The 26,656-nt window shown below is 44.1% G+C and overlaps 1 protein-coding gene across 25 annotated transcripts in view; it reads right to left on the bottom strand.

Moving 5' to 3' along the window:
- Positions 1 to 26,656, bottom strand: part of Erc2 (ELKS/RAB6-interacting/CAST family member 2) — an 893,602-nt gene that overhangs the window by 191,988 nt on the left and 674,958 nt on the right. For 18 of the 25 annotated variants that reach the window (XR_003735931.2, XR_003735930.2, XM_028882459.2 and 15 more), the window contains 2 exons: positions 12,657 to 12,804; positions 11,026 to 11,154 (listed from right to left, as the gene is read on the bottom strand). Coding sequence is in view for 23 of the 25 variants with exons in the window: in XM_028882459.2 (XP_028738292.1) it covers positions 11,026 to 11,154; positions 12,657 to 12,804 (277 nt within the window). In the remaining 2 variants the exon portion in view is untranslated. Of the gene's footprint in view, positions 1 to 11,025; positions 11,155 to 12,537; positions 12,558 to 12,656; positions 12,805 to 26,656 lie in introns of all 25 variants that reach the window. The other 7 variants (XM_028882471.1, XM_028882478.1, XM_028882467.2 and 4 more) reach the window with 2 other exon arrangements.

Raw genomic sequence — 26,656 nt, forward strand, 5'->3', positions numbered from 1 at the left:
CAGGCCAAGTGGTCTTTGGCTTCTGTTGAGAGACTGTCAGGAGATTTTTTTTTGGGATCATCATTCCTAACAGTACAGCATTACCCTGCATGGAAGCACACAGCAGAACCCTGGAACAAAGACTAACACCCCACACAGTTGTAGAGTCCCTGTGGCTTTTAAAATCATGTCCTACAGTAAATGTTTTAAATAATGCATCTCTGTGAGTCAGGTAGCAAACAATGGACCCATTTTATAGGAAAGCAAGTTGATCTGCCCATGCTCATCCAATTAGCAAATGGAGATGAGTCCAGATTACACTTGCCAAAGCAGTAAGCTTGGAGTCCTTCCTCCCTGCTGTCATGGAAATCTAGACTCCTGAAGACTGCCTGTGGGGAAGGAGCAGCTGAATCTTGGCAGGAGAGAAAAGAAGTGAACAGTGAAGTCCTTCTGTATGGAGTACTTGAACTGGCATACTGGCTCATCAGCACTGTGAGTTATTTTACCCATCTGCAAACTGAGCATGGTCATGATACTATCACATCTTTACATTTCTGTGAGGACCGCAGTAAGTCAAACAGAAGGACACCGTTGTGCCTAGCATATTATTTAAGAAATGTCAGCTGTGCTCATAGTCTGTGGAATGATGCATCTTCCTACTCAACTGTAAGCTCCGCGAAGGCAAACACTGCCCCTTGCCTGTGCACCCTCAAAGTCAAAGGCAGCTATCGAGTGCACCCCATATCATGAGTGTGCCTGTGCTGAAACAATCAGACCACCCAAGCTCTGAGGCTCTGGGAAGTTGGTGAGCTCATCCTCTTCGCCTTACAGATAGGCACAGAGCCCTTGAGAGACAAGTAAAACACACTATATCCAAGTTTCCCAGGGTGCTGGGATCAGAGTTGGACCAGAACCACACTTCCCAGTTCTACTCTTAGATCCTGAACCTTCCATGCCTGCCAGGACCTTCCTGGTGAGGTGAGCCATCTTGTTTCATTGAAACTTTTAAAAAGGCAGCCACAGAGCCCCAAACCCAGGAAGTATGACAACAGAGATCACCTGGCCTTGTGACCTCTGCACCTCCCACTTACTCCAGCAGGCAGAAGGCAGGGTTGATGGTTGGTCCACAGGCTGTGTTTGCAATTCTAGGAGTGCTTATCCAAGAAAAAGAGGAAGTAAAGCAGCCACAAGATGAGCACTTAATTGGAGGTTTCTGGACACATAAGCACGGTCCTGTATTTTGGCCTTCGGAGGTGCCATTCTTGGGAATTCTCATGTTTTCTGGGATGATAGCTTTCCATCTTATCTGAACTTGTAACCCTTTTGCACAGTTCCATCCCCAGACTGTGTCAAAGATCACTAGGAGGCAGACTTGGCTGGTTGTGTTCAACAGGCATTTCCTAATGACCATATTAGGATAGAGATAAGACAGCAGAGTTTAGGTTGCTGTGTGCATTAAAAAAAAAATAATAAATCTCATTTAAATAGTGGTGTTGCAGGGTTCTGGCTCCCCCAGCTTGTCAATTCGGTAACTGCACTTGGGGAGCAGACTGAAGAATGGACTCAAGCCTTCTGGCTAAATGTATTCACTGAGTCTCCCTCCTTGCACTGTGTTCCACATAAACACACACCCACATACACACAATGCTCCACATGGAGCACCTCTTATTTTACATAAGTCTTCCTTTAATGTAGCTTTCTCAGGGATCCCTGGCCTGAAGTTCTTCAGAAAACATCAGCTTTATTTTTTTTTCCCCACTGCACTAACCATTACTCCACAACTCGTATGTTGAATATTTATATTTTGCCTTTCCTTTGTCCCAGCCACTAGAAGATAAACTGCCTTGGGTCAGAGGTTTTGTCTGTTTTGCTCACTGTAACATCCCCAGACTCCAGAGCAGCACCAGGAACATAGTACATGCTCAATTAATACTTGGCTTCCCACACCTGCCTCCCTGAAAACCTGCCTCTGCCATTGGTTCTCCTGGCTCTCTGACCACCAGAAGTACCTATGGTAGTGCAATGGTTAGTGGCATATTTAGAATAGAGCCTAACAAGTTTGAAGTAAGCAGTTGTCCATTGCTTAAGCATTCACAAATGATAGATGTATTTGCAGGAGAGAGCTGTTTCTCAGTTCTCTAAAATCCTCAATAAACAACCCTAACTTCAGTGACTCAACTTGGGGGTAGTAATCTTCAGGAAAATAATAAAAGAAGAGGGCTACATATTTAAATGTTCATTACAGTATGATTATAAAAGTACAAACTAGGAACAAATTAAAATCCCAACCTTAGGGCAATTATAAAAATTAATCTGTTTTGATGTTTTTCAGGGACTCGGGAAATACACCCAGTATAAATATATAAAGAGATAAGAGAAATCTGCATTCTTCCAGTGTGTCATGTATTCATTCAAATGTATACAGACAATGGAATGTAGGAAACCATAAATCTTAATGACAGTTACTTCTAAGTAGTGGAATTATGAATGATTTCAGATTTTTCTCTACATTTTTTTGAAGTTTTTCTAATGAGGATCTATTATCGCTATGTCAAAATATTTATTTATATGCTTTCTCCCATGGAAAAGTACATAGAGGAACTGCTATACAGTTAAGTTTTGAATGAATTTTAACACGGTCTAGGATCAGTAAAGAACATGTCAGATGGGAGAGTCTGAAGGCTTCTTGGAGAAGCAGCAGCAGCAGCAGCAGCAGCAGCAGGACAGCCAGCATCTTCTTCAGATAGACACAGGTAAGCAAGAAGAGGATGTGACTCCTCGCTGTGTGGCTCTCTGTGTGCTGCCCCTGCAAGCCCGTAAGCCCAGGAAAGTGCAGCCTGCTCTGCAGATCAGTGCAGATGGACAGCAGCCTGAGCACAGTGACTTGAACACAGTGATGGAGGGGAAGAAGCCCAACACCAGAGAAAAGGGCTTTTCATCCATTTTGAAGTTCAGCGTCAGGAAGACAGGAGGGCGGGAAGTTGGAATTCTTTCCCCATTCACTTGAAATGATAAGGTGAAGACAGCCTGAAAGGACTTTTAATTATGAGGAGTAGGGAGGGGGTGCAGGGAAGGAGGGAGAGGGACAAGGACAGGGACATCAGGATCAGGAGAAACCGGATTTTTAAAATATGTCAAATGATGAGACAGAAATACTGAGAAGAAAATCTTCCATGCAATTACCCTGAGATCACCCCCCCTCCCCGGGCTATGGGCAGGCAGGCACCAGCATCTCAGGAAAGGCAGCACTCCTGCTGGAATCCCTGGAGAAGGGATCCGGTGACAGAGGGGGACATGGGGCATCCTCTATAGCCTGCACCCGGGAGCCTGGGATCAATGGGGCAAGTTAGATCTGGAGGAGAGGGACTGAGAATGAGCACCAAGAGTCACAGAATGAACCCTTCTGTATTTCTTCTCTCTTTCTCGCTTTCCCTCTCCACCTTCTTCCTTTCTTTCTTTTCTTTCCTTCCTTTCTCTCGCACCATCTCCTATGCAGGGCATGCAAGAGGTTTGGTGTGAGACCTGCTTAGGTTCTGCTTGTACCCTTCCCTAGAACTGCCCTACACCGGGCCAGTTCTTTGTCTCTGCGTCCCTAGATACGGTTGTTAGCACAAGATTCCCAGAGGATCAAATGGGGGACTATATTTAAACACACACACACACACAAACACACACACACACACACACACACACAAACACACACAGACACACACCCTGTACCAAGTTGAATGTAAGAATTCCAAACCAGTTACTCCAGCCTAAAATGTGCACATTAAAGTTATGATGAAGAACACGGACTCTGTAGACATCGTACCACATAAACTTTGAATTCATGTCACTCTTAGATCCACAAGTCAATACAATGGGACAGTTGAATTCTTTCTCCTTACAGCACCAGCACCTTGACAAACCCAGCACTCCTGATGGGGTCTCTTGCCCTTTATGAAGTGGTCTGCTGAGGCAGGAACATCTTATCTGCACTCCGCTCTGGTGGTCGATCTGCATTTTGTTGGAGGCGGTAATGAAGAGGTTAAAGTTGAGGGGATTTCAAACATGTCTAATCCAATAAGAGGCTTGGTAAAACATGCGTTATCACTTAAAGAATAAATGTTTAAAAATAGAGCACAGATGTGCAATTTGAATAAAAGAGAGAGAGAGGGAGAGAAGGAAAGAGGGAGAGAGGGGAGAGGGGAGGGGAGAGGGAGGAGGGGAGGAAGGGGGAGAGAGATAGCAGCATGTGAGAGATCTTCTTGGCGTCTGTACACAGTTCTCTGTTTGGTCCCTAAGCCTACTATTCTGGTGTGTTCTGCCAACATGTAGGTACTATTTGGGAGCTTCAGACCACTGAAGTCAAGTTGGCAAGCCGCTCAGACCCAGCCCCCACATACATATTATCTTCTCCTCCTCATTAATATTTCATTTTTATTTTGTTTTTGAAACATATGGCTCAGGCTGTCCTGGAACTCATGATCTTTTCTGTCCAACCTCCCACAAGTGTCCAGATTACAGAAGTATGCCACCACACCCAGCTCCATGCTTTTTCTATAAGCAGAAGAGCAGAATGGTAAAGTTGCTTTCTTCAGGTTGTTCTACTGAAGAAAACCAACCATAAAAGCTAAAAGCATGTATGTTAGTTTATTCTATAAGCTGCCCATTCAACCCTTTGTTGTTGTGACATACCCCAGAGAGAAGGGGTTTTAAAGGATGAAAGACTAGTACGGCTCACCATTTCAGTCTGTCTGCTGGCTGTACTGTTCAGGACTCGGGGGAAGCAGAGCATTATGGCGAAGAGGCAAGCGGAGCAGAGTCGTTCCCCTTATAAGGGCCAGGATATAAAGAGGATATCAGAGAAAAGGTATGTCTTTGAGCGGCAAGCCTCAAGTGACCTGCTTCCTTCAAATAGGGTCTAGCCTTCCTTTTCCCTGCTTCTTCCTAATAAGACCATTGTATTACAAGAGGTGGTGCAGTCCTCTCTCACTGGCACCTGGAGACAAAGCCTTCAACACATGAACCTTCCAAAGTGGGCCCCCTCATAACCAAACACCAACAACTAGAAAGACTTATTCTAGGAACCTGGAAACTTAATAGGAAGCATCCAAGTTAGACAGGCATTTGTCACAAAAGACAGGCCGTAAAGTTCCCATCAGACACCTCAGCAATTTCTGCTTCTGCAAGAAGTATTCTTGGCTCTGCAGGCAAGGAAATACTTAAAACAACAACAAACAAACAAACTTTTCATCTACCCCAAACAGCAGAAATTGGCCCTTCCGTCTCTTTCATGTGCTAAGAGCAACTTTACTGGTGGTAGAAACCTTCACGCACAACCAATATTCAAGGAAGTCATTATCTCCCTGGTTAGAGTGCCTACATATGCCAGAGGTGCCCCCGCCCCCCATGCTTAGAAACAGCAGTTAACCTGTTTATATTAGGATTTTCTGATCAGACTCACAGGTGGTCCAGCAGCTCCCCTTTCATGGTCTAGGAAGATGGCGTCCTAAGGACTGGAGCAACACATGGGACAACAGACAAAAGTTGGCCTCCCAGTCTTCGAACATACTCTGGTTTCCACCAGATGGATTCCTTGAGTGTTGGACTTGAGGCATCAGCTTAGGGGAAGGAAAGTATGCAGGCTGAGGTAGCAGACCAGAATCCTGTCCAAGTACAGGCTCTTAACAGAAAAAGCATTTTTAGTCATACCAGTTTTGCCTCCTTGGGAACAGCCAGCTTTTGACCTTTGAGTATATTTGAAAGAGAGGTCTCCGGAGCATACTTGAAATATAATGCATTGAAGTCAAAGATGGAGATGTGGCTACATCCTACCAGGGGAACACGAACAACTGAACCCAATGAGAGTCGGCTGGAACAACCAATGCATTTGCATTATGGCAATTCAATCTGGAGTAGGTCTGTGATGCATTACAATGCTGGGATCAAATCAAGCTTTTCTGGAGCTCATCCAAGCACAACAAGAGGCTTTGGGAACCCTACTACATGGAGCTCCTCTATTGCTGTTTAATTGAGCTTACCCCACAAACTATAATAGTCATCTACATACAATGCAAGAGAAACATAAGTGGACAATAGAGTTCCTTTTTCTCAATAGGAGGGGACAGACCCGGCTGATCAATGGGTTGAATTTGGCTTTCCCCTCAACATGCATCTACTCATGCTCATATCCAGTTGTGAATAGGATCCCAGCCTCATGAAGCTCTCTCCTGGACGCTCTGCAGGGAGGCCTCTGTCTTCTGCCATTCATAACCATATCTGTTTAGCTAATCCTCGAAGACATTCCTGACTTTTAGACAACCCAAGGGAGGCAGGGGAGATTAGACCCAAACAGAGTACCCTGTGATGGCCTGGCATGACCATCTAAATGTTTACCAAGACACAGGCCAACTCTTAGGGAAACACTGAATCAGTGGACCTGTCTTCTCCTCTAACACCTTCCTGCTCCCAACTGACCTACTTATTTCCTGATGGCTCAAAGCGATGCCCAGATCTGGGAAGAAAAGAAAACAGAACCCAAGCACAATCTATCTGATCTCAGAAGTATTCTAACTGGTTCTGAGAAGGAAGCTGGCTCTAATTTTCACTAAACAATGGTGTCTGGCCCTCATTTAAAAAGGCATTTTCATCAAGGATGTGCCTATCAGGGCTTCAGCAACAGGGACGCATTTGGGAATAAGGCTTAGGGGGTAAGATTTAGATTTAAGCTTTCTTCAAAAACCCTTTAGCAGCAGGCAAATCCAATGGTTTCAGAATTAATTATTTTGAAGTCAGTGCTTTCTTTTTTTCAAGGGCAAAGGAAAGGAGTAGGGGTTGGGGCTGGATTCAAGACACCAAAGACCAAAAGATAGCAATTTTCGATAATTTTTAGAACTCCCTAGAGGAAGAAAAAAAAGTCCAAAACTTAACTCATTCCAAGTTGAGAGCCACTCCCCAAACTGCACAAATCTGGAAGCCAGACATTTTTTTTTTTTTTTTTTTTTTTTTTTTTTTTAAGAGGTGGAGCGTACCATTAAAGGTGTATGCGGAGCGGAAATGCAAGGAAAACAAAAGTTGATTGACTCAAATCCTCCTCTGCCACACTGGGCTTCATCTTTTATTTTCTTTTAAAAATGCAACAGGAAACAGAACGTTCGTTAATGTACAAGGCTCTCTTCCTTCCCGAAAGAACTCAATGTCAACACTTAAGGAACGTCGTCATAAGGACTCTCTCACTGTCAGGCATAGTTGGAATTTCTGAACTCACTTCATATCACCTCTGGCTTCCATGACAGCTGTTTAAGAGGAGTTAAGGTATTTCTTAGCAAACTGATTTATGAGACACTCAGAAGTTGCCAGGGTCGGAATGGCGAGGTCTCTGCATAATGAGACTCTGCTACATCTGGGAGCTGAATGACATGTTACTCAAGAAGGACCCAGGACGCTGGAAAGAATTCAAAGGAGAATAGGGTTAAGAGATTTGGAGAAAGGGCTCAAATTAACCACCCTTTCAAGTGCTTTGGGCATGGGACAAGGCCCAAGCATAGGCCTTGTGATGGAGCAGGAAAAAGGAAGTACCAGTGTAACCTCTCTGTCACCTGTGGAGTCTAGGGTACTAGAGTGAGACTTAAGGGAATGTGATACCAATACCCCATTTCTCCTTCATTCACACATCCAACAAGTGTCTGCTGTCTACTATAAGCCTGCAGCTGTGCTGGCTCTGGAGATAAATGGTGATCAAAAAAGGTCACAAGATCACCTTCTCTTTTGGAGATCCCAAAGTAGCAAGGCAAAAATTCATCTGTTACAAGTGCTAAGAAATAGGTATGTACATACTGTAAAGGGACAAACTGGAGGATGTGATCCAGTTGAGAAGGTTCCAGAAGGCTTCCTTGAAGAAGTGATATTGCACTGAGATTGCATGCAAGAGCCAGTGAAGAAAAAGAGAAGTGTTATCAGCAAATGGAATGGCACTCGAGAGGCCGAGGGTAGACTGGTCTCAGTTTCCCTCTATCCTTATAGCAAGGAGAAGCAAGCAAGGGCTTCGGGAGTGAAGGCTGGAGGGTGAGGAGGACAAAATGAGACTTATCTTTAGAGATGGTTCTATTCTGCTCAGATGCAAAGAATGGCTGGTCCAGGAGCCAGCTACACTTCTAGGCCTAGACAACACCAGCACAGAAGGAGGGCACAGCAGTCAGCCTGCGAGCCTCAGGCTGAGGCTGCCAGGAAGCGAGAGGAGCATTCTGCCAAGAGGCCCTGCTCTAGCATCAGCTGAAATGTCAGGAGATGTGGCAGACTGCATGGGTCTTTACTGTAGCTTCAACGGAAGTGGCAATGCTTCTAAATATGCAAGCCCATTCCTGAGAATCCTTGGAAGCTGCAACACTGGATGCTGATGTGTGTGTGCTGGAGGGACCTGGCTCCGCTCTCAGGCTGGGTTAGTGCATTCTACTTCTTGATGACTGACAATGTCTAGCTCAGAGAAGCTCTCATTTAGCAGACACAGGAGTCCTGCATAGCTTGCTCCACCCCTCTGTAGCCCATTCTTCCCCTACCCCTCTGCTTTGCCACACTCCTACTCTGGCAGTTCATTTCTTGTTCACTCCCAGCAGCCCATGGGCTTGCCTACTGTTTCCTGAATCAAATTCTGTCTGGGGGTTTTATACAGGCTGTCCCTTCCATGGAATATCCCTCCCCCAGAGATCTGCAAGGCTCCCTCTCTCTCCTGTTCACCTTTGCTCAAGGGTCTCCTTCCTCAGGAAGTTCTTCTCATTGGCTCTAATTTTAATTCTCTGCCCCTTAGTGCCCCCATCCACTGCTCTCCTATTCTTCTTTACACTGGTCTGTATTTTGGTTGGTTTTTACCTTGAGCTAGCAATTTTGCTGTTTACTGCCTTTATTCCATGATTAAAATTAAGTTATATGAGGAAGGTGTCTCAGCATCCAGCAGAGAGCTTGACATAAAGAAGATAAGAGAAAAAAATGACAATAGTGTATGTGCATACATGTGTACAGGTGTGTGTGTGTGTGTAGTACTTGGCATGGCACTTGCCATCTAGTAGTAATGCATTCCCACAAGAAATGTTCTTTGAGTGCTCAGTTCATGCTTAGTAAGGCTCAGTGATTGTGGTGACTGATGAATGTACTACTTCTGTTCAGTCACCCGGGATTGGACAGTGGAAAGACTTTCTCCATACAAGATACACTGACTAAACGGCAGTTTGTACAACATGGTACCTCTCGCGAACAAGAAAGCCTCACTCTTTGTTCAGGCACAGAAGTGGCCGACCCCACAACCTTGCTTCATTTCCATTGTCCTTGCCTCTGAGAGAGCTGTGTTCTCCCCAGCCACCCAAGAGGCAAAAACAAGAGAGATCTCAGGCTCACTTTTCCTAGCCAGTATCTATCTCCACAGGCTGCACCCACAAACCAAGAAAAATTAATAAGCACCATGGGCCTCTTCAGACTCAGCTGAGTCTGGGGTCTAGGGCTCTTGATATCTCTGCTTGATGCTCTCCACGTGCTGGTGAGTAGGAGGAAGGGGATGGGGGCGGGCTAGGTGCTAGCATCCATCTGCTCTCTCCACCACACTTCAACAGTATGTTCTCAGTGAGCTGCAGCTCTCACTGAGTGCACTACAATGGCAAGGAATCCAAAAGTAAACTGCCACTGCGGACTGGTGGCACTAGTAATTAGTAGTCGTGGAGGCGGTGAGAACAGCAGAAGGAATCGGCCACATACATAGTTACAGCACCCGCTATGTACTCACTAACCTCCACTTCAAGTCTTTGGATCAGTTTATTAACCTAATACACAAATGAAGAAAATGAAGGGACAAATCTGAAATCCTCCAGATAACTAGTCTGGAAAGCAGATTCAAAGGAAGAAGTTCAGCGCTGGACGTCTTTGAGTGCATGCAAAGACACTTTAGGCTGATAAAGTACCAGAACTTCACAATTTCTGGAAATACCCTATTAGTTGTCACACAGGATTTCTTCCTGCATGTGATGGGGTGTGTGTATGGCTGGTGGGATGCGGGGGGGGGGGGCAGATAGTCCTAAAGCCCGAGGCATACCGCCAGCTGTGGGGGGATATAGTCCCGAGGCATACCGCCAGCTGTGGGGGGATATAGTCCCGAGGCATACCGCCAGCTGTGGGGGGATATAGTCCCGAGGCATACCGCCAGCTGTGGGTCTTCGGACTAAATAATGCCACACTCCTGAACTTGAGTTATGTTCCCTTAAAAAGAGAAAATTCTGGCCCCTATGTTCAGAGCTGCTATGATGATAAGGGAAAAATATCCCCGAGGGACCCTGAACAATAGCCTATACCACAGCAAACTCAATCAAGGGGGGAAGGCACGGATATTAGAAGTAAATGAACCGTAATCACTTGTGATGAAGGTACCGAGATGGGGGTTTTTATCGCTGGGTGGTAGCTGGGCAGGAGGAAGGATTTCAGAGCTGAGCATGTCACCGGGGAGTCTGTCCTCCTTCTTTGCTCTCTCCTTCTCCATGCAAACCCTTCCAATGTTACCTCACTCTAAGTAGGAGCTGAACTCCCACAGATTTCTAGGATTTCCAAGAGTCCTAGGACCTACAAGCTGAACCTGTCTCAGAAATGAAGCCTTTATACAGTTTCCCTCAGCTCTTTCCTGGCATTGGAGAATGCAGTTATGATGCTGAGAAAGAGAGAGAAAGGCAGCTTAATTTTTGTTTTAAACTGGCAAGGCAGAAGTGATATAAAAAAAAATGTACCTAAGAGATGAAAGAAAAAAACAATCCCCTGTGATTGGTAACACCACTCCTGCCCCCACCCCTGCTTGGCAGCCTGACCAAGCTATCTGACCCTGAAAGGTGGCCACCACGTTTGAAACCATTGGGGAAAGTAAAATAAATGAAATGATACTGCAAGTCACAAAATGATGCTATCTTCTGTGCGGTCCCAGACTTTATGGCCACCAAGTCCTAGGAACCTGCACAAGGGGTGACAATCAAGATCAGAGTAGTTCTGTGCTCCCACCCTCCACGGTGGGGTGTGTCTCCTTGGCAGCTGACTGACCTGAGACCTTTGGCTCATGTGTGCATCGTAGCTGGACCCGTGGTACGTGGCCGTAAAATCTGGGCTGTAGCCAGCATCACAAGTGCACGGTATATTTGAGCACGGGGGCTGTTTCCTAGGCCTATACACCTGTAGGAAAAAGCTACAATGGTTAGGTGCAGGAGGGGAGGGTGCTGGTGCTCGGGGAAGGAATTGGGGAAAGCAAAGAAGGAGACTCATCTTGACTTACTAAGGCCAAGTGGTTGGAAAACCCAGTGTAGAAGATGCACAGCCCCAAACAAAGAGGTCAGATAGAAGCGGTCCCTGAACCCCAGGGCCAGTGCTAGCGAGGCATGCCGCTCTGTGGAATGACCCCAATGTCTGGCAGCAACTGAGACCCTCCCTCTGCAAGGAGAAGGTGCCCAGGCATGGCAGTGTTCTCTCTCTGTCTTTCAGCAAGGCGGTACTATAAGAAATGGACTCAAGCTCACTGCCAAAGAATGCCGTTTCCTTCCCAAGGAGGAAAAGAGATGGCATTTTGCAGGATGAGGAGGCTTATGCCTAGGTACTGTGTTCAGCACAGTCCATCTTAGCATGGAAAAAAGTCAGTCCCAGGGTCCCAAGTCCATGCAGACACTCTACATGGTAACCATGTGCCATTTTGAGAGTTTCAGAGCCACAGGTTCTAGTTAAAATGGGGAAGCCACCTTACAAGGCCATATACCATTGAGCTGAATAGGTTTTATAAAGTAAGGATCCGAATGAATATTTTTAACCATTGCTTTACCCAAGTCCTCATTATATACAGAAGTGATTTCTCCACCCTCCACTCACATTGGGGAGAGAACACAGGGCTGGTCAAGTTTTCTACCATTGAGCTACACCTTGGTCTGTTGCCAAGTTATATACGGAGCAGAAAGAACATCTATAGATTTCAGAGATGATGTTCCAGTATACTTCAGAAACAATTATTTCTTCTTAAGCTGCTTCCAGAAATCCCTCCCCAAAGCAAAGAGCTTTCTGTAAAAGTTAGGACTGTCCCTCCTTCCATTTCTCTAAGACAAGCACAGTGGCCTAGAGAGAAGGAAATAAAGGATAATGGGGCCAAAAGGGTGATTTTAAATTAGAATGAATAATGGCAGACAGGTCTCTAAGCCTAGTCTAGTGGGACTAGAGTTGGGAGATGCTCCTCCACTGAAAGATCCTGGAGGAAACAGCTGAAGAACAAAAGCTTGAAGTAGAGAGAGAAAGGAACCTCTGGAAATAGATGAAAGGGTTCTACACAGAGCCCAGGACGTGAGCAAGGTTGGAGGGGAAGATAGTCCCCAGGGTTTAATTAGGCATTCCTAAGATTTAATTAGAAGTGGAAGTCTACTGAAAGGAAGAGAGCTGAGAGCTACTTCTGGGAAGATGAGGCTAATATAAAAAAGGAAAGCAGTGCCAGTCGCAAACCACACAAGCCCAGCCGCATGCACATCAACAGAGAAGCAGTAACGTGGTATTCTAGCAACAGTGCAGGCCGTTGGCTCCTACCTGGTTGTAGCTGCTTCCGCCTGCAGAATGGACATGGGAGAATGAAGAATAGCAAAACCCAGGGAAAGCACTGAGGCCCCAGACCCAGCAAGACACACCTGGCGTGCAGGATGCCCCACCTGCTGCTTTAACTGATGCACCAGCCGGTCTTTCTCCCGCTTCAGAGCCATGACTTCTTCCTGGGTCTTTTTCTTTTTGGAGGCAGACAATTCCAGCAAGGCAATGTTTGCATCTTTTTCACTGATGGCCGCAAGGAGTGCTTCCTGTCTGGTAAGATAAAGATGATTGTGATCCTTCTTGTAAGATGAAAAACAACAACAAAAAAGTCCTCAAGTGACTGGCATTTGTAAACTGAGCCACAAACTACGACCTCTGTGGGGAAGAATTATAAACGGTACTTAAGATGAGGTACACTTTGCTCTCAGATGGATAAAGTAGCTGCGTCAGAATCACTAAGACTGGCTCATTGTGTCGTCTGAGAGAAGAGTTCTTTCAAAGGCTTCAGAGATACAGGTACAAATTAGAAATGGGAGGGGGTCAAGATAAGCATCTATTCCTCACACAGTTCTATCAACCCATCAACCCATCCATCAATCTGCCAAGTTAAGGCTCTATGTCTCCAAGGCAACCCAACAGAACTAGGCAGCAAATTCCTTATCCGGTGGGAGTCTTCACGTGACATTTTTCTTCTGATGTCAGGTAGAAATCTTTCTAAGGGTCTCCTTTCCATTTTTAGTTTACTTGGTGAATGTGATCCTTGTTTACATTTCATAGGCCTCATCTGTATCACACAGCCCCTCTGTCTCTAGATTCTAGTTCGAATGTGTCTTCTGCAGAGAAGTCTGTCCAGTTACCAGGTCCCACGGTGTTGCCCCACCTGTCCCCCTGTGTCCCAGTCTGGATTCTGTCACATCATACTGTTTAAGTTCCCCATGGTACCCTTCATCACTTGACAAGATAGTTCATGTTTATTATTGTGATGCCCTATCAACTTGAGACCTCCTTAATCCTTGGGCTCAAGACATTGGTTCTGTTAATAGATATGTTCACTTTTTAAAAGTTTATTTATTTATTTTTACAAACTTTAAAAACATCATTGGCCTTCTTCTTCCTCTTCAAAAATAAGAAATCTAGGGCCAGCAAGATGGCTCAGAAGTTAAATGTGCTTGGGTCACAAACCTGACAACCTGAGTTCAGTTTCCTGCAACCCAGCTCTACAAAGTTGTCCTCTCACTTTCACATGTACTCTGGGCCATACATGCTACTCCCTCATCATGCATTCAAGGATGTGTGCAAGTGTGCACCCTATACTAATAATAAATAAATTAAAAATTAAAAATTTCCCTCTGGATTTATTTATGGCCACTGGCTATTTGGAAGTTTTAAGCTGTTTCCTCACATCTTTAGAGTCTATTTTTTGGAATGTACTTATTACAAATTGCAATTTGGGATAGTCTGGGACAATTTTTAACAAGCAAATGGCTTTATTTGGGTGTGTTTCATGGATTCCTTCTCTGTACCTACCACCTGGGTCACTTATGAAAGCTTCTAGCTGCTTCAGAAGACCTCATAGCTCCAGGGAAGCCTCAATATTGGGAACTTTTCATGCATATAAGTCCCAAGAGTAAAACCTGGTCATGTTTCTGGGTTGCATTTTCTTATCTCTATCATCAGAATTGTCTTCTCCTAGATATTTAGACAAAGTAGCCATTATTTGTATCTCTGATTTCGACCCCCCCCCCAACCCCGACACACACACCCCTTTCATGTCAGGGATATGTATGGGTCTTTCTGGCCTCCACTAATGCCTGGCAGTAACAGCTTCTCCCAGAATGCCTGCATAGAACATATCAGAAAAAAACTCCACTTTTCAAATAACAAACTGGTGTAGCTCAGACTACGTATAATAGCATCAATACCCAGTATCACCAGATCATGTGCTGAGATAGAGGACCTGTTTTTACTCAGTTTCACCAGATAACATGTTGAGATGGCACCACCTGTTTTTACCCAGCTTCACCAGATAGTGAATTGAGATAGCAGACCTGCTCAAAACCCTGCAGGTGCACATTCCTCTAAAATGCTGGGTTGAAGTCTGTGTGGACTTCACAGCAGGGACAGCCTATATGTTCAGGTTTACATCCAAGTTGTATTACTCATGGACTCGTCACAGACACATTTTTAAAAAATGGTGATTGAGAACTGTGAACATTTTAAAGCTTTTTTATTTTAAGTTTCTCCATATGTAGAGAAAAGCAGAAATACTTACTATAAACCTCCCAATCAACTCCAACCTTAGTCCTTCTCTCTAACAGGCCCAGATACAACACACAGGTCATGGCAGCATTTTACTCTCACCGCTAAGCTGGCAGCAAAATTTTTTTTTTCATGGCTGTTACTTAAAAGATCAATTTTAGGAAGCTGGTAAATTACATTCTCTCCCTATGGATATTTATTCATGGCTATACAAATGAAAATGCTGATAAAATTCTTAGTGACATGTGAAAATATTTAATTTTGCTGGGAAACTGTTCATCTGGAGGCTTGTGATTCCGTACATTTTAGAAACAAAGGTATTATCTTTTTTTTCTTTGATAAATCTTTCCAGAATATCTGCACAGCAATGAGCCTGCAAGGACACAGGTGGTCTCTTTCTGGGTCAAAGGGCAGACATGCTTACTATGTTATATCATCGTGATGAGCAATGGGCAGGCATGCCACTGCCTATTACAAAGTACTGAAGTTCTTTAAGCTCAGAGTTGCTCTCCTGTAATACAAACAACTGCACGGACATGGTCTCTGTAGGACCAGTTGCAAGTGGAATGCATGCAAATATGTTAATTCTGATCTCTGAGTCATAAGCAATAAAATGTTTTATCTCTAGCACAGATGTCTCTTCGCATCTCTTGCACTCCCAACAGAGGTGGGGCAGCCTGACACATGCCACTAGAGGCAGCTCAGACTCTCCATAGTTCTTGCACTAGTAGTGTATATCCTCCAACGGGATTCCGAATGTCGAATGTGAGAGGCAGGGAGTTAGTTACCTGGACTAGTATCCTGCTTATTCCTTTCTACGTTATCCTTCCTCCCCCGCAAAACATCATCAGAGTAACTGTTGAGTACTGTAAGTGAATCCTTGAACCCACCGAGAAACATCAGGTACAAGTTTCCAAAGCTGTGGCGATTTAAACATCTTCACCAAAGTTATTTATGTTCTGCCCATCATCCTCAGCCTTGATGTTTAGACAGGGCGCACAGTTTTCACATGTGCAAGTCTGGGACAATGCAGGTCGACTCCCACTTGAAAAATGTCAAGAATCTCCTAACAAGGCTTTCTGTGTCTGCTTTTGTCCCTCTGCCCATTTCCCTCTTCCAAAGTGTGATGTCGCACAGCTTTAGTAACAACCTCTAAATGTTACCATAACCCAAAGACTGATCATTCAAAACTTCCCTTTCCCCATGAGTCTGTAATTCAGGATTTTTCAGTGCTTAACTTTTCCTTTTCTAATACTGTTAAAAGTCCCAATAATAATAATAACAATATCATTATGAATGTAATATTATTGAGTTATGATGAATCACAAATAAAATGATATTATCATTATTATTGCCAGGAATTGAACCAGGACACTAAGTATTCCTAATAAGCACTCTACCACTGAGCTACATACCTATTTCCAATAAATTAATTTTTAATTCTCACTTTAGTGCTAAAGAAAAATAAAAATTAGTTTCTAATTCTTTATAGATTCTATCACCAAATACAACTCATAAAACAACTTTTGTAAAAGTACTTTCAAGGCCATTTACCAACATTAATATTCATAAAAAAGAATCCACTTGGCTCTTAGTATTTTTTTATTTTGGTTGACAAAATTGTCTTACATATCTTTGCACTATACAATTATGAAACTCACAATAAAATTCATTTAATGAAGATCATATACACTTTAAAACTATCACTTAAATATTGGTCAGAAATTAATATGATTTCCCCCTAAAATATATGGAGATTTATAGTAAATAATTGTATTCTTTAAAGCAGCAGCTATCAGAAGGTAACAAAAATGCATAAAGATATAAAAGTATGATGACATCACTCATCAGGACATTTGCCTCTGTCTTCATTTGAACAGCTCACTATGCCATGAAGGCTCTAGGTCGGCAGAACCATTGCACTGCATTTTATACAACGAGCTTCACAAAATGACCAGAGAAAATTTTCACAAACCTACAGGATTTTAAATCATTATGAGCTAAATTCTGTGCAGTTACGAGTTTTCATTATCTTTGCTTTAAAAATATTGTCTTTTTATAGTGACAATGAACATAATTTAGTAAGGATGTACTTTATTTTGCCAGCCCTACATCATACATTTATACTTTTACATTCCCTGGAGCCCACTTGCCAATACAGAGCCACAGAGCACCCACACCCAAGTACTTCACAGAAACATGTGAAGGTTGGCTTGAGAGAATAGAGTGGGAGGCTTATGTTAACTATTTCTGTGTTTTTCCCCATGTGGAGAATTTTGGCTCAGCCATTTGAAAACTTGAAAATAAAAATATCTGTAGTTATGAACCATCATTTAAAAAAAACTTCAACTTAGAAATGAGAACATGACAAAACACTTGACTATAAACACAAAGAAAAATTCTTCATTTTTTCAGTAAATATATTGCTTCCTGAATCCAAGGCAGGATTTACTCTGCTTCAGAAACTGATACTGTCTCATCGACCAGAAATGTTGCTTGACCTTTCAATCACTTTCAACACTCAAGCGATCCTTTTCTCTTACTCACAGACAACCTAAGAATTACATCTAAATACATCCTTAGTCATTTAGTATGGTTAAGTATATACTGGAAGCTTGCAAGATTATCTTTAGAACACTGTTATATATTAGTATACAGTTACTGAGGTAATCTGTCTGTGCACCAAAATATAGCTTAAAATATGAAAAGGAAGCCCAAATATGCTAGCAAAGTAGATAAGATAATGCAAAGAGAAATAAATCGACGGGGTCTGCTGTGTGCCAAGCTGAGAAAGTGGAGCATAGACAGCATTTTATCAAAGTGCAGCCTAAACAAACGTCAAGGAGAATAACTTCTTTAACAAATATGGGCAACCATGGAGGGGAAGAGGAGGAGTTCTGTGCCCCTCGTGCATTTGGTAGGGGTTAACAATGGACCCAAACATGCACAGGAACACACTTAATAACCCCAAACTGTCATTCACTTTGTAGGAGGTAGTCAAGACTTAGCTAATAAAACACTGGGGGGAAAATGGTTGTAGCCACCCTGAAAAACATCCTCCAGGGCCCAGTACAAAAGAGGGCTGAAAGCTACCTTCTGCCACAATAAATGTCTCCTTTTGTGCATCGCCCACGGCTAACCCTCACAAGGAGAGCTTCGGTATCAGCTGACAGTAATACGCAGCTATGACACTTATTACTGTCAATTTAAAAGGGCACATTGCAAACATTTCTGTTTCACTCCCTGCTGCTGTCATTCTATTAATGATGATTTGAGCTTGGACAGGGGATCTAAAATTCATTTTAAGAGTTAAAAGTGAAGTAAGCCAATTAGGGGCTGTTATAAATTGGGCTGGAGCAGAAGCATGAACACATTTTTTTTTCTTGTGGGCTCTTGTTTTAGTTAGCTGACCCATCCTTAGGAACACATTCAATTACAAAAGTAGATGCTTGAAAAAAATGCATTCCATTAAGAAACGTTTGGATAATGACATATGAGGGTGAATCTACATTATGGATGGTGGTCAGCCTCGGGCAGTCATGCTCCAATCAGACTGTGGGAAAAAAAAATCCGCTCTATCAACTTTTCCCAGTTAATTGTTGTTTTCTTTCCCTTATGACCCTGAATCTTCAACCGTAAGTTCAGTAGGAGGTGACTTAAGACAGACGGTGACGAAAGATCTTGCTCAAAACAGCCTCTCTCTCACCCCTCGGGTGAGTGCTGGGTGGAGGTTTGTTGCGATCGCGCCTCGGGGTTGCTCATTTGCCTTGGTTTTAAAGGCACCTTTTAAAATGGCAACTGGAGATGGAAGTGGGCTTTCGTATTGATCATATTCACCCTGCCTGCTGACACCATGATGGGTAGCACTTGCATAAGGCCTTTGCAGAAAAGTGAAGGAGCTCACTCAAGTGTGATCCACAAGGTGAGATACACTTGAGTCTCGTCGTAGACAAAGAAGAGCGAAGGTTCGTCAAGGCCAAGCGCTGGCAGGCCAGATGCGAGAGTGCGGTTCGCTCTGTCACTCACCTATACCTGACCTCAAAAAATTAGCTACTTCCAGTTACCAAAGATTCAGTCTTTGAAGCTTCATAGAACCCAACTGGAATTTCTTATCACAGGGGCCACAGGCTTGGGAAAGTTCTTTGCTCTATACAGCAGCTTCCGCCTGAATTCTAGCTTAATATGTGTGTGTGTGGGGGGGGGGAGGGCAGCTGGTTTACCTTGTAGGATGCTCCATGTGCAACTGTGCTGGACAAGCTGGCGCTCACATGGGGACACCCGTGGCACTGAGATGGCAAGTGCTAGCACGCTTGGCCTTAAGGATGTACAAGTGTTGGTGCATACGAAGTCAAATGATTTCCCTACGTGAACAAGGTTCAAGGCCAGAGGAAGTGGAATGTCAGGAGAAGAGCTACTAGCCCCACCCTAAATCATCCAGACAATGTCTTTCCCTTTGATTAAGTTGACAAAGAGGCCAAGTGTGGAAGAAGTGTGAGAGCGACTGTTGTCTAGTTAGACAGGGACCTAAGTCAGCCATGAGGTCTGACTGGATTACTCTGTGCTAGATCCCAAACCAAGAAACCGGGGCAGGGGGGCGGGGGAGGACAGGGGAGGGCAAAGGAGGGCAGGGAGGGCAAGGGAGAGCAAGGGAGGGCAGAGGAGGGCAGGGGAGGGCAGGGGAGAGCAAGGGAGGGCAGGGAAGGGCAGAGGAGGGCAGAGGAGGGCAGGGGACGGTAGGGGATGGCAGGGGAGGGCAGGGAAGGGCAGAGGAGGGCAGAGGAGGGCAGAGGAGGGCAGGGGAGGGTAGGGGAGGGCAGAGGAGGGCAAAAGAGGGCAGGGGAGGGCAAGGGAGAGCAAGGGAGGGCAGAGGAGGGCAGGGGAGGGTAGGGGATGGCAGGGGAGGGCAGGGGAGGGTAGGGGAGGGCAGAGGAGGGCAAAAGAGGGCAGGGGAGGGCAAGGGAGAGCAAGGGAGGGCAGAGGAGGGCAGGGATGGCAGGGGAGGGTAGGGGAGGGCAGGGGAGGGTAGGGAGGGTAGGGGAGGGCAGAGGAGGGCAGGGGAGGGTAGAGGAAGGCAAGGGAGGGCAGAGGAGGGCAAGGGAGGGCAGGGGAGGGTAGGGGAGGGCAGGGAGGGCAGAGGAGGGCAGGAGAGGGCAGGGGAGGGCAGAGGAGGGCAGGGGAGGGCAGAGGAGGGCAGGGGAGGGCAGAGGAGGGCAGGGGAGGGGAGGGGAGGGCAGGGGAGGGCAGGGGAGGGCAGGGGAGGGCAAGGGAGGGCAGGGGAGGGTAGAGGAGGGCAGGGGAGGGCAGAGGAGGGCAGGGGAGGGCAGAGGAGGGCAGGGGAGGCCAGGGGAGGCCAGGGGAGGGCAGAGGAGGGCAGGGGAGGGCAGGGGAGGGCAGGGAGGGCAGGGGATGGCAGGGAGGGCAGGGGAGGGCAGGGGAGGGCAGAGGAGGGCAGGGGAGGGTAGGGGAGGGCAGGGGAGTTAAAGAAGGCAAGGGAGGCAAGGGGGCTTTCCTTTGAGTACCTTAGCTTCTTAAGAAGAAGCTTACCCTCAGAAATAAAATGTCACTGGGGTCATTTAAAGAAGCTACCAATCCTTAGTGCCTGAGCTTTGCAATCAAACATTCCTGGATCTGCATGTCAACATTACTTACTGTTGTAACGGGGCAATCATATAATGTCCCCAAAACTTAGATTTCCTTGCAGATGAACCAAGAAGAATAACTATAAAAATTAAATGTGATAATGCACACAAAGACTTTTGCTCAGTTTCTGACTAGACCACATGATATATGCTAGCAGTTACTATTACAGAACACGGACACCACCAAATTTAGAGATTTGAAAGTTTTGCATTATTGTATACCAGGCCGCTCTTTGTATTAAATATATCTAAACATGTAATGAGTCTTTTACTTTCAAGACAGTGTTTCAAAGAAACTTCTAAATTGGTTTCTGTTAACTGAACATTTGACTTTCATGAGCTGACATCTGGTTCTCAAACAAACTTAAAGGAGAAAACAGGTTTTGAGTGTGGAAAAGGGTCTGTGCACCATAGAAGAGTGGCATCCCACACAGCCAGGCCTGACTTGGTTAATAACTGTTCAGTATCATTCCAGCCAAAAGGCCACACAGAAGTGGGAAAGATGTGATTTCATGCAGCATGCGAATTTGGGAAATGGAAATGTGTTCTGAACGGTAACCCTTTAAAAGTCAAGGTCAAGTACACAGTCTAACCAATGTCAAACAACTGAAAAACAACAAAAAATCCTCCCATTAAAAAATAAATCTTTGGAGGAGGCTGGAGAGATGACTCAGTGGTTAGAGCACTGGCTGCTCTTCCAGAGGACTGGGGTTCAATTCCCAGCACCCACATGGCAGCTCACAACTGTCTGTAACTCCTGTTCCAGGGGATCTGATACCCATCACACAGACATGCATGCAGGTGAAACACCACTGTACATAAAATACAAATAAATAAATTATTTTTTAAAATCTTTACATTAATTGCTAAGTTTGGAAGGATGGAGGGTGAGTAGAATGGACTCCCATTGTCCACCCCATGGATATGGTTAGATGTCAATGCTTGACCATTTCCATAATCTGTCTTCTGTAATGAGAAGGACTCTCTGTTGCTATTTACCTCCGGTAAGACCATGCTATAGAAAACACCAGAGACCTGGGAGGTCACTGATAACTGGGAGTGAGAAATCATATGCATCTGGGCTTCCCTGTGGGCAAACTTTGCTTAGCGTCTATCTAAAAGAAATCTACTGTCTATGGTGATTAGTTACTGCCAAGAGATTTGCCCAATGGTATTAACTTTTTGGTTGGCACTAAGCAATTGCCAGAGAATAAGACACTGCTTTCAAGGTTTAGCCCACAGGGCACTTGTTCATTTGTTTCTTTTATTGGCAAGTGGGTATGTGTATGTGTACATATGTATATACATTTGTGTATGTATAAAATTGTCCAAAGATGATGTACTTTAATTTCCCTTATACTGTAAATTTAGAACTACTCATTTATTAGTGTGTGTGTGTGTGTGTGTGTGTGTGTGTGTGTGCATGTGTTTGAGTATGTAGATGCTGTGTGTGTGGATGCTAGTGGAAGCTGGGGGTGTGGGGGGGATTCCCTGGAGCTGGAATTACAGGCAGTGTCAGCTACCAGATGTGGGTGCCAGGAGCTGAACTATGGTCCTCTGGAAGAGCAGGAAGTACTCTTAATTACTGAGACATGTCTCCAGCCCTGATAGTTCTTGTCTTAATGTGAATAGTTCATATTACATAAAACTTCCTTTGTTTATGTTTACATGGACTCCATTATTACCACAAGCTAAATTATAATGGAAAACAAAAATATATTGTCATTCTACTGCTATGAGAAGGACAGGTACATGGGAAGGGGGCACTGTAGAATTTCCTTAGTATAGCATCTATGGCAAACAGTTAAGGTTCTGTGGGGAGGATCTTTGTAGATAAAATGATATAAAATTGAGTTTCCTGGAGGCAGTTCATTTAACATGCTTTTGGTTCATGAGAGGGAAAAGACAGATGTAAACATGGGGAAAGAAGCAATGTGTCACATCTGTGTGTCTCAGGAGTGATGGAGGTGGTCAGGCAAAAAATGAGGCTACAGGGAGTAGGAAGACATAACGACTACCCGGAAGGAGGCTGAAAGACAGGCCATCTACCTAAGGCCTTCCTCTCTTGCTCTATACACAATGAACTGACTGAGAGTTTAGGACAAACCTTTCTCTGGGAAGTAGATGCTTTGAAGGCATCCTCATCAAAGGTGCGATCGTTCATGTGCTGTCTCTGTTACCTTGAGAAGTCTGGATTTTAGGTCTGCCATCTCGTGGCCACTGCCATAAATACTGTCATTTTCTGTTCCTGTCAGCCCTGTTCCACCCAAGTAGCTTCAAGTCTAAAGTCTATATTATTAAAAAATACCAAAAGGTACTTAATTTGTAAAAAGAAAAGGACATTGCCATAGGAAAGATTCACTTTGAATTCTAATTCTGTTTCTGCCAAGATTTCTTCTTTTGATAAAAATATAGATTCAAAAGATCACTTATCAATTACCAATTTATTGATATCAGATTGAGCCTGCTGAAAAACCAAAGGTAATAAACTTCAGTTGTCTGTTGTTGGTTTTTTTTTTTAATGCTTTTATTGACTATTTTAGAAGGAGGTTACTTACTGGACACAAAGTTGTTCAACATTTATGTACTTGCCATGGAGTTGGTAATGAACATCCATAATAAAACTGATTATAAATCCTATACAAGAACAGCAAGGGGGTGGGCTTTGCTGAAAATTAGCTATGGGCCAAATGACTGAGATTACACACATCCACTCGAGCACTGTGAGAAAAAGAAGCAAGGCTGTGTTTATCATCGCTTGGAACAAACTGGAGGAACTGCTAAGACGCCATCAGAAAACAAGAAATCCATCCAATGCCCACTCACTCCCATCTGCTGTGTGTGTCAACGGGGGAGAAAACGAAAGCACGCAATGGTTTTCTGGCGAGATTTTGGCAACATAGTGTGGCCTTAATCTAAACAGTGGAACAGGAGTTTATTCGATGGCTGTGAATGGATTTCTGGGTCCAAATTCCAAAGGCATTGACTTGTGCCATATACCTTAAGTCTTGAGATGCTAAGCAACTGATAAAGAGACATCAGTGACAAAGAGCTGCAAAGGTCAGCCAGCCAACCCAGAAATACCAGCAAGTTCTATCTGTTAGTTACCTGCAACTTCTAGATTCATGACTGCTCTCTAAGGGACCCTACCAGAGAGCTCTGTGTCAACGAGCAAGGGAATCTCAAACCAGAAAGCCAACACAGAAAGAGAATCTGGTAAATTACCTGAATGTTCCACATCTGGAAAGAATCGGGAGGAGGCAGCCCAAAGCACAGTATAGAAAGCCGTCTCAGATTCACAGTATGGGTGGCCCTGTGGCCATGGAAGTGAAATTTCCATCCTGGGAGGCGTGAGCACTACAAGTGGGAACACTTCTGAGGTGAAATTCTAAAGTCTGATCTGGATTGAACACCCTCTTCTGGGGTGGCTCTTTCCTGACCATATGAGCATTACTAACCAGATGGATGACCAGAGTCAGGGGCTTTAATTCCTTCAATTCATCCATTGTATATTCACCAAGGGCTCCTGGGTACCAGGTACTGGAATAATGTGTAAATGGGAGAGATACCATCCCTGCTTCAATGGAATTCATCGTGTTGCCAACCTCAGAGACCCTCCACACCGTCCTGAGGCAGCTGTGATGGCAGAAAATACCAAGAACTGGCCTTTTCTTATGAAGAACAAAAGCAGGCTGTCACGGAAGATCAGATATCTGTGCATCCTACTTACTAAGCCCCTGGCTGTGCATAAGAACCCGAATGGCATTCCACTAACAGGTGTCATATGCTGGAGTAAGCCACAGCAACGTTCCCTTAACAAGTGCTATTGTCTGTATTCTGATATCTAGCACACAGCAGAGACTCAAAAATAGGCAGAAAACTTAGCCTCATATCTGTAACTGGTAGGCTAAGTGATAGATAGGAAGCCTTTTCTCTTTTTTCAGGAGTGAGGGGTTGAGGCAGGGTCTCTATTGAGTCCTGACTGTCCTAGACCAGGCTGGCCTCAAACTCACAGAGATCTCTGACTGCCTCTGCTTCTTGAGCACTGGGATAAAAGGTGTGTGTCACCATGCCTGGGCAGGAAGTTCACTTTTTTTTTATGAATTATAAATAGGCAAATATTGACAATTTCATGTTTCAATCTAATATCTTCCAAAAGTAAAAGGAGTATTATAGGCCTCTTTGCTTGTTTATCTGTTTATACCACACGCCAACAGATTTATAAAGCTGAGACAATTCACCTTCCACCCCTAGAGGCAATTAACTTAGTGTTCAGTAGAGCCTGTTACACAAATTGGAGGAGTGGGGAGGGGACCAGGAGCCCACAGAAGTGACAGAACTTGGCCCATTATAGAAGGCCCTAGCCCTGGAAAAGCACTTAGTGAGAAAACATCCTGGAGACCAGACTCCAACCTGACACTGATTCCCATTCCCTGTGATGCTGATCTGTTTACTGATTGCTTTGAGACCAAATCATCCATCTCCCTGGACAGCCCTAAGGCTGCCCAGCTTACGAACAGGGCCACTGCCGAGATCTGAACTTCAAGTCACGAGACATAAGGCAGGAGGCAAACAAGAATCAGACTGCACAACTTTTAAGTGGTCTTTCCAAAGTCCCACTGAAGAAAGGCCCAATAAGAACACAGCCTTAAAGATGAGTGCATGCCTACAGTGGCATCGCAAAAGGACAATCTAATATTGTCAATCAATATCCTACTGTCTTCTATATTCAGAGACAATTTGCTAATCACAGAATACCATTCATATGATAGGAGACATAAGCAATGGATGAGGCTTATAAATATTCTAGCAAGTAAAAATGAAAGAATGTGAAAACAAAAGTAATAAAAATAGACAATTTTTTTTTTTTGGTTTGGTTTTTTTTTTTTTTTTTTTTTTTTTTTTTTTTTTTTTTTTTTTTTTTTTTTTTTACTACTCAGCAGCCACTGATAATTCTCATTGTGGTTACTGTACAAATAGGCAAGGCACAACAAAGCACACTGATTTAGTCCTTTCAAGCTAGTCTTTAACAGATTTGCACTGTCATGGTAAAGGTGAATGGTGAGGCTGTGGGGATTGAACAGAATCCTCAAGACCTACTGCTTTTAAAGGAACCAGAATTTGAATCCAGGTCTGACTCAGAGTCTGAGCATCCCGGACTGTTCTCCCAAATGCTTGGGTGTAGTAAGAAAGAAATGTCCATTTGGTCTAGGAGGACAGAGAAGGCTTTGCAGAGGATGACAATGATGCCTGAAGTGTGAAGGCAGGAAGGACCGGAAGGACTGCAGAGGTAAAGGGAGCTAGGAGGACTTCCAGAAGCTTTGTCTGAGGACTAGCAAAGGGGAATCTAACATTCAAATCATGTCTCTCCTCCTTATTTACATATTTTTAAGATGCATCACTTTCAGGGAGTTGGAAGATCAGCAAAGGAAAAGTGTGGTCAAACTAAGTTATGTAGAAGTGTCAACTCAAAGACTGGTGATTAAACATATACACACACACGTGTGTGTGTGTGTGTGTGTGTGTGTGCGCGTACACACACAAGTAATAGGCGTTGGGAGTAAGATTGCTAACATCTTTTCTAGAAAGGAAAAACCTTCTGTTCTGAAGTTTTGCAATTGTTTTTCCTCCTTTTTGTTACTAATATGCTCTTTTCTTAAGTGGTGTTAATGATAGTTAATATTTGAATAGTCATATTTAATTTAATAGCATAATTATATTGTCAAGCATATGTTGTTTTCAAAAACACTATTCCGTATATTGGTCCACACTATCCAAAGTCTAGAAACCACTCATTCCATTGTTGACTAGTACTATAAATAGGGTGTATCTGAAAAACGTGCTTGGTCCTCTATCCTGCACAGATGGAGGCCCATGTGTCTCTTCAAAAACTGTTTGGCATTTACTTAAATATTGTTGAGAATGTCAAGTTGGCTGACTTAAAAATGGTTTTGACTTCATAATCATTCCTATGATAATGGCTGTTTTCAGATATGATATCTTTAGGATAGAGGTAGACTACCTCTTGATTCCACAAATAGCCTATATTAAGCTTGAGCATCAGGTCCCCTCTGGGTCTCTCAGTAATCAGAGAAGGAAGGACGAGCTGAGCTGATTAATGTCAACCGTTGGGGAAACTAAACCTGAAGACGATTGGAAGGTCCAGTGTGAAATACAATGGCTGCTGTTTCAGACTTCATTCTTCCTTTCAGAAGAATTGGACT

The sequence above is a fragment of the Peromyscus leucopus genome, chromosome 9 (genome assembly GCF_004664715.2).
Source record: "Peromyscus leucopus breed LL Stock chromosome 9, UCI_PerLeu_2.1, whole genome shotgun sequence".
NCBI lineage: Eukaryota > Metazoa > Chordata > Mammalia > Rodentia > Cricetidae > Peromyscus > Peromyscus leucopus.